This window comes from Alexandromys fortis, unplaced genomic scaffold, assembly GCF_014885135.2.
Source record: "Alexandromys fortis isolate MF-2015 unplaced genomic scaffold, M_Fortis_MF-2015_v1.1 scaffold_59, whole genome shotgun sequence".
Taxonomy (NCBI): Eukaryota; Metazoa; Chordata; class Mammalia; order Rodentia; family Cricetidae; genus Alexandromys; species Alexandromys fortis.
The window spans coordinates 6,303,044-6,310,192 of record NW_026067943.1 but is presented as its reverse complement, the minus strand read 5'-3'; the positions used below and the strand labels follow the sequence as shown (position 1 = coordinate 6,310,192).

General features: G+C 38.6%; 1 protein-coding gene across 1 annotated transcript; it reads right to left on the bottom strand.

Annotated features, from left to right (window-relative positions):
- Window positions 1–2,248: 2,248 nt before the first annotated feature.
- On the bottom strand, window positions 2,249–6,409 carry LOC126505439 (olfactory receptor 6C75-like). Its single transcript, XM_050148316.1, has 2 exons — window positions 6,396–6,409; window positions 2,249–3,218 (listed from the first exon to the last, which is right to left on the bottom strand). Exons 1-2 carry the CDS (start codon window positions 6,407–6,409, stop codon window positions 2,249–2,251), a joined length of 984 nt encoding a protein of 327 aa, XP_050004273.1.
- Between the last annotated feature and the right edge of the window lie 740 nt (window positions 6,410–7,149).

The window sequence follows — 7,149 nt, the reverse complement described above, 5'->3', positions numbered from 1 at the left end:
GAGAGAGAGAGAGAGAGAGAGAGAGAGAGAGAGAGAGAGAGAGAGAGAGAGAGAGAGAGGCGGGGTTGTTGGTGCACAAGCATGCATGCCACAAGGAGTATGCCAAGATCAAAGGAAATCTTGAAGGAGTCAATTCTCCCCTTCCACCATGTGTGTTCCAGGGAACAAACTCAGGCCAACCATCTTGATGGCAAGTGTCTTTACCCACTGGGCCATCTTATAAGCTCCCCAAAAGTTTAATTTTAAAAAATTATTTTTTATTTTCTTTACATTTACTTATTTAGTGGAAGGCACAAATATCATAATGCATAGGGTCAGAGGGCATCACCACGTGGATTTAGAAGGTCAAACTGGCCATTGGGCTTGGTAGCAAGCACCTCTACCCACTAAGCTATCTTTGGGCTATCGGCCCAAAACTTAACTGCTTTCAAAGTTCATCCTTTTTTATGTTTTCATGGTAATTTATGGAAAGTTTGTCCTCTGGGTACCACGTTTTGCTCACTGAAATATTAGCCAGAATTCTATTCAGTATTTCCCAAAACATCATAAAGAAGTATGTAATTCATTATGTCTTCCATGTCCCAGAGAGATTCCAGTGCAGGTATCTGATATCTGATAGATACCTTGTGAAGACAGAATCTTTTTAATAACAAATGCACACCAGAAACTGAGTGCCAGTTCCTGAAAGAATGACTGGCTCTTCTGTGGGGTACGATGGTCACTCTTCTAACTGGATTGTAAGACAATTAAAATGTACATCAGATTTCTGGTGTTTACAGCTGGTGGTGCTCATTGTCAGTGCTCCCAAAAATTCTCTGCTGTTGGTTTTGATTCAGAAATATCTAAATTTTTTTTTTTTTTGGAGAAGGAAAGGCAAAGATAGATCTGTCCCTTAGCAGACGTTAGTCTCAAGATATCTTATAATTAAGTCTTTTTCATAATAAAACATTTTTTAACTCAACAGTCTTTGAAAGGTTAAAGGTTTTTTATCAGATTATGCCATAAATTATTAATATTTACTATGTCTTAAATAAATTAATAATAATCTCAAATATCTAGAAAAGGAAATGTACATTTAAATAATACACACACACATACAGAACATCAAGTATACCCCATGCATATGGGTAAACAAGTCTGCTTTTTCCTAGATTTACTATAAGCCACTTCTTCATGGAATCTAAGAACCATGATTGATTTGATTTTAATGCATGTTATTATTAATTCATGTGTGTGAGCATGTGTGCACATGCATGTGTGTAGCTGTACTAAACTTTTAAGATTGTGAGTTCTCCTAATTTGTGGTATAAGATGGTAGCCAGAATTTAACTTAACCCAAAACATCACATAAATTATGTTAGCAGAAAATATCTCTTACACGGTATGGGACCATCTCCTAGCAACACAATTTGTACAGGCCTTTGCAATCTAAATTCTAAGTAAAAGATTCATATGCGAAAATGTTTTGCATTTTTCGTTTCAAGAGCCCATTAAATCAAAATATTAATAATTTTTCTTTCAAGAACCCATTAAAACAAAATATTAATTATATTTAATACATCTGAATGGTGATAAATTTAAAGTATGCATATCAAGCACCCAGAGTTAAACTATTTATGCCTCTAAAACAATTGGATCCAAAGAAAGAAAGACATATGTTTATCATTGATTTGTTTCAAACCCAACTTGTTTCTGAGGTTTTTACTTCAGTAAACAAAGTGGTAAAGAAGAAATTTTACATATTTGTCCTTAAGTATCAGAAAATTCAAGCAAAAGAACATATCCCACACATCAAATATTGAATCTGATTGGTAACTTATTCTTAGCTTAACGACTTAGTGTGAGTCTTATCTGTCAACAGCCTTCCAGAAACTTCATGAATAACAAAATCCATGGATGTTCAAGACCTGAATGTGAAGCAACATAACATTTACATAGTCTATGAAACCTGCAGACATATGGTTCAAAATGTGAAGACCATTGTTTGATGAATATTTGTTAGGCTCTCCATAAATGCTGGGTTGAATTAATATAAGGCCAATAAACAGAAATGAAGATATTTTCAGCACAAAGTGGTGAACATTTTTTTTTTTCAAACTGTAAAGGGCATTGCAAGCTAAGGGAGCAAGGATCTTGTGAACTTACCATAAACCAGATCACCATACAGACGTTTTATAGAGAGGGTTTCCACGGTAGGGGAGCTTCAGTTAGATGGACCAAGAAGACGCACCTTTTGAAGGAGGTAATGCTATTTCTGTAAGTTCACCCTGGACAGTGCATTCCTCAGAGCCTGGTGGACCTGCTTGTTGCGCAGGGTGTAGATGACAGGGTTCAGAAGCGGGGTCACTACTGTGTTCACAAGAGCAGCTGCTCTGTTGGATTCCAGTCTGCTTGTTTGCCTCGGTTTCACATATATAAACACGCAGCTGCCATACATGAGAGAGAGGACGATGAGGTGGGATGAGCAGGTGGAGAAAGCTTTCTGTCGCTCCCTGGCCGATGGAAGGTGCATGACCGAGAAGAGTATGTTGATATAGGCAAAGACAGATGTGATGATGGATGTGCAAAGGACAACCAAAGCGACACCAAAAGCCATTCTTTCAAGAGATTTAGTGTCTGAACAGGAGAGATGAAGTAAGGAGCCAAGGTCACAGAAGAAATGGGGGATGACATTGGAGCCACAGAAAGACAAACAGGAGAGCTTCAGGATTACAGCAGTCATCAGGAGGAAGGAAAGCACATAGCTGAAGAAAATCAGAAGGAAACAGACCCTGGGGTTCATGATGGCTGGGTAGTGCAGAGGCTTGCAAATGGCCAGGTAGCGATCCAAGGACATCACGGCCATATGGAAGAAAATTGTTGACCCAAGAAACAAAAAGAAAAAGGCTTGCGTGATGCAAGAAGCGAAATGAATCACTCTGTCTCTAAAAAGAAAGATGGACAGCAATTTGGGGATTACGGTGGAGATGAAACAGCCTTCAGAGAAGGAGAAACTTCTGAGAAAGAAGTACATAGGGGTCTGCAGGTGAGGGTCAGTCCAAGTGATGGCGATTATGAGTGTGTTTCCTACGACTGAGGCCAGATAGACCAGCAGGTGCACTGCGAAGAGGACCTTGCCCAGGTGCTGAGCCACATGGAATCCCTCCAGCACAAACTCCACGACCGTGGTCTCATTCCTCTGCTCCATCCTTGCTCCTGATATTCTTGCAATCAGCCTTCTTCATTTGTTAGGCAAATCTGCTATCATCAAAGAATAAATAATTGAATTGGTGGCCACTTCTTTTAAAAGTTGTTTGCCCTAAGTGCGGGGCCTGCAGGGGTCTGCACCAGGCCATTAGCTTAGTGTTGTGTAGAACTCCTAACAGTGAGATCAATGTGTGTCTGATTCTTTTGCCCGATCTTGGGACTCCTTTCCTCCTGTTGGTTTGCCTTGTCCAGCTTCATTTTGAGAGCTTTTGCCTTGTCTTATTGTATCTTGTTTTGTTGTGTTCGGTTGTAGGCTCTTGGAGGCCTGCTCTTTTCTGAAGGGAAATGGAAGAAGAGTGGATCTAGGGGAGATGGGGAGAGGTTAGAAGAACTGAGGGGGAAATGGATGTATTGTATGAGATAAGAACTTATGTTCAATTTTTAAAATGCTCAAATAAAGTTGATTGCTCTTAATACTCTCAGAAGTCATATTTTAATTGAAAATACTTTATTGTAAATTATTTTTACATTTCTCACTTCTAAAATAGAGGTATGAAATGTGTAGTCTGGTTTTGTGTTGATTTTCAGAATCATATAGTCTTAAAAATATTATCTCTGGATAATATCACATAAGGTAAAGAATAAAAACCGAGAACAATGCTTTTGAAGGTGAAACACACAAGTACCACAGAACACTGCAGGTGTCACCCTACAGAAAACAGTGCTGGTGTCTGGACTGCAGACGTGTGTCCTGGAGGCCTCCTATGTGCTGACTGTAGCCTCTGGAAATAGCATGAAATGGCTGTGCTCCAACTATCATAATCCCAAGCTGATTTTTAAACAAAGTCTGTGCAGAATGAGTTTTTTCCCACTTCCCAGAAGGGGTAAAAATGCTGCCTACCATAAGATTCTCGTAGCTTCCAGTGAAGTTAAAAGGAACTGTGTGTGAAGATGGCAAAAAAGTGCAATGGAATTTTATCCAGGCACAAGGAAGAAAAACATAACGTGTAACTCCATGTCCTGCCCCATCTACTATCCTTGCAGAATGGAAGTTTCTGATTCTGCTGTCCTTCACAATTTGTCCATGGCCCTTGCCTTCCTGTAAACATTGTTAATAGAAGGTTCTGCTGCAAATCGAATCAACAACTGAAGGCACATTATTATTTCAAAGACATTGCCCGATAGAAGGCAGAATGATGTGTGACAGCTCTAAGAGGAAGAGTCTGGGGATTTGAGAAAAACTGGTTCTCCAGTGTCAACACTCAACACTAGTCAGCTCGGTTTAATTTCCTGGCTGCCCAGATCGAAGGCTTTAACTGTGCGGGAACCACAGTGCTAGCTTAATGACCAATCTGTTTCAAATTGCACATCCTCCCTTTGGCCACACACTTACCAGGAAGCAGATCCCAGGAAAAGAAATGCTTTAGTTAATTCTTCCTTCTTTCAACCAAGTAAAATCTTCCTCCTAGGCAAGAGAAAAAACAAAAGTAAAAGAACACTCTTAATTAAGAGCTGTAATGTCTTTGACCTACAAATCAAATAATACAGGATTTACTATTTCAAGACAGAAAATTATTTCTAAAAAATCGTTCTATGGAATTGTCATCCATTCCTTGAGACATGATAGCATACTCACTCCACAAAGTGTATTAACTTTATATGGGACCTAATATGAATATCATACCTCCTGGTTGTACAGCCATTCAAAGAAACTTAGGGAAAGAGGACAATAATAGTCAAATCTTCTTGTTCATGGAGGTTGGTAGCTATTTTCTTTTCAGCTAGTTATGGAAGTCCATTACGTATCGCTGAAAATAATTGCAGTCATAAATGATAATACATTTATAAACCCTATGATATACTACTACAGGATTGTTTACTATCATGGGTATAGTTCACACAAGGTCCAAAAGGACAAACCTCTAGGACATTCATTAGAGAAATATGAGAATTGGATTTAAAAAAACAGCATAATCCCAGGAGACATTTTATTGTTCATTGTTGGAAATAGAAAAATTCAGGACAATATTATAATTACGATTGCATATGGCAACCTTCTGACCTCACTCAATAATCCTCATGGTCCTCTATAGTATTCAGATACCTCGTTAGAGGTATATTTTTCATGATTCCCAAAATTACTTGTGTGAGGAAATATAGAATTATGTTGTACATAGTTTATCACATTTTCAAAGATTTATTTATTTCCATTTTATGCGTGGTGTTTTCCTACTTGTATATATGTGTACCATGTGTAGGCCTGTTACCTATGGACGCCACAAGAGGGAGTCAGAGCCTCTGGAACCATAGTTACTGATGACTGTGATCTGCCACTTGGATCCTGGGAAGTGAACCTGGGCTCTCTATAAGAGAATCAGTGTTCTGAACTGCTGAGCCATCTCTCCAGCCCCACAGTTCACATATTTTAAAATGAGGAAATTTAAGTGTACAGAGAGATTCTTATACAAAGGAGAGTCATGTAACCACCTCTCAAACTTTGACATTTCCCACTTTGCTATAAATTTCTTTGTCCCTTTATGGTAAGTAACTCTCCCTGAAGGAAAACAATGGCTATAATTTCTACCATCAAAGTCGCTTTTGCCTGTTCATGACCAGGGCACAGCGGATGTCCTCTGGCTTAGCCTTTGCTGCCCTTCAGCAGATGTCTGAGGTCTGCTAACACTGGGTCAGTATCAGTCATCTAGTCTTATATATTCACTATCTTAACCCCCCGTTTTCCATTCTCCCTAGATGGACATTTATGTGCAGTTCAGATCCAGGCTACAGTGAGTCAAATGCTATGACTACTCCTATACAAGTTGTTTGTGAACAGAAAGATTTGATCCTTTGAGTAAATAACATTCAATTAACATGTTCTAACTAATGGGCTGGATCCTTTGTACACTGTACAAAGATATGGGTTTCATTACAGCATTTTTTGCATATCATATACTTTACCCATGTGACAGCCCCATTACTCTCTCTTACATATACACCGGTCATCTTCCTTTTATGCTTTCCTTTCTTATGTGTGAACCTTTGTTTTTACATCTAGATTCTGAATATGTGAGAATACATGCAATGTTTGCATAAGCCTTGTTTGCTTTGCTTAACATGGTGATCTCAAGTTTTACTCCTGAAGATGACATGCGTATCTTGCTTTCTGTTGACCATGGTGTCTACATGGCACACTTCCTTTACACACTCACCTTCTGCTGGACATCTAGGATGATTCCATAAACTTACATTGCTCATAGTGTAAGACAATCACGCATGTGCAGACATCTTTGTAGTCTGCTAAGCAGATCTCTTCAGGATTGCAGTCGTACAGCTGGGTCACTGGGTGATTCTGTTTCTATGGGATTTACTTTGTTTTTAGGAAAAGGGTCTTACTCCATAGACCAAGCTGGCCTTGAACACAGAGCAATCCCCCTTCTTCATTCCACAACTGAGTGCTGGGACTGTAGGTGTGAGCTACTACACCCTGCTTGCTTCTAGATCTTTTCAGGCATTCTTACACTTGGTTATTCAGCAATACTTAAAGTCCCACCAAGAGTGTCACAAAGACACAGTCCTCTCTACATCCTCACCAGAATTTGTTGTTTATTTGGTCATTGCCAGTATAATTTGAATGACATGGAATTTAGGTAGTGGCATTTCATTTATATTTTAATAAATAAAGCTTTCCTGAAGGTCAGAAAAGCAAAAGAGTCAGCCACTGGCCCTTACCTCTACCTCAGTCTGAAATGGGTATTTATTTATTATTGTATGCCTTTATTAAATATTTTATTTAATTAAACAACAAAAATGAATACAATAATAAATAATAAAATAATAAATAATTATTTATGAAAGTACAAATGAAATGCCACTACAAATTTTCATGTGGTTTTGGTTAACAATTTCCTGATGTTAAAGATATTGGAAATTGTTTCTACATATTTACTGGCCTTTTGTGTTTCT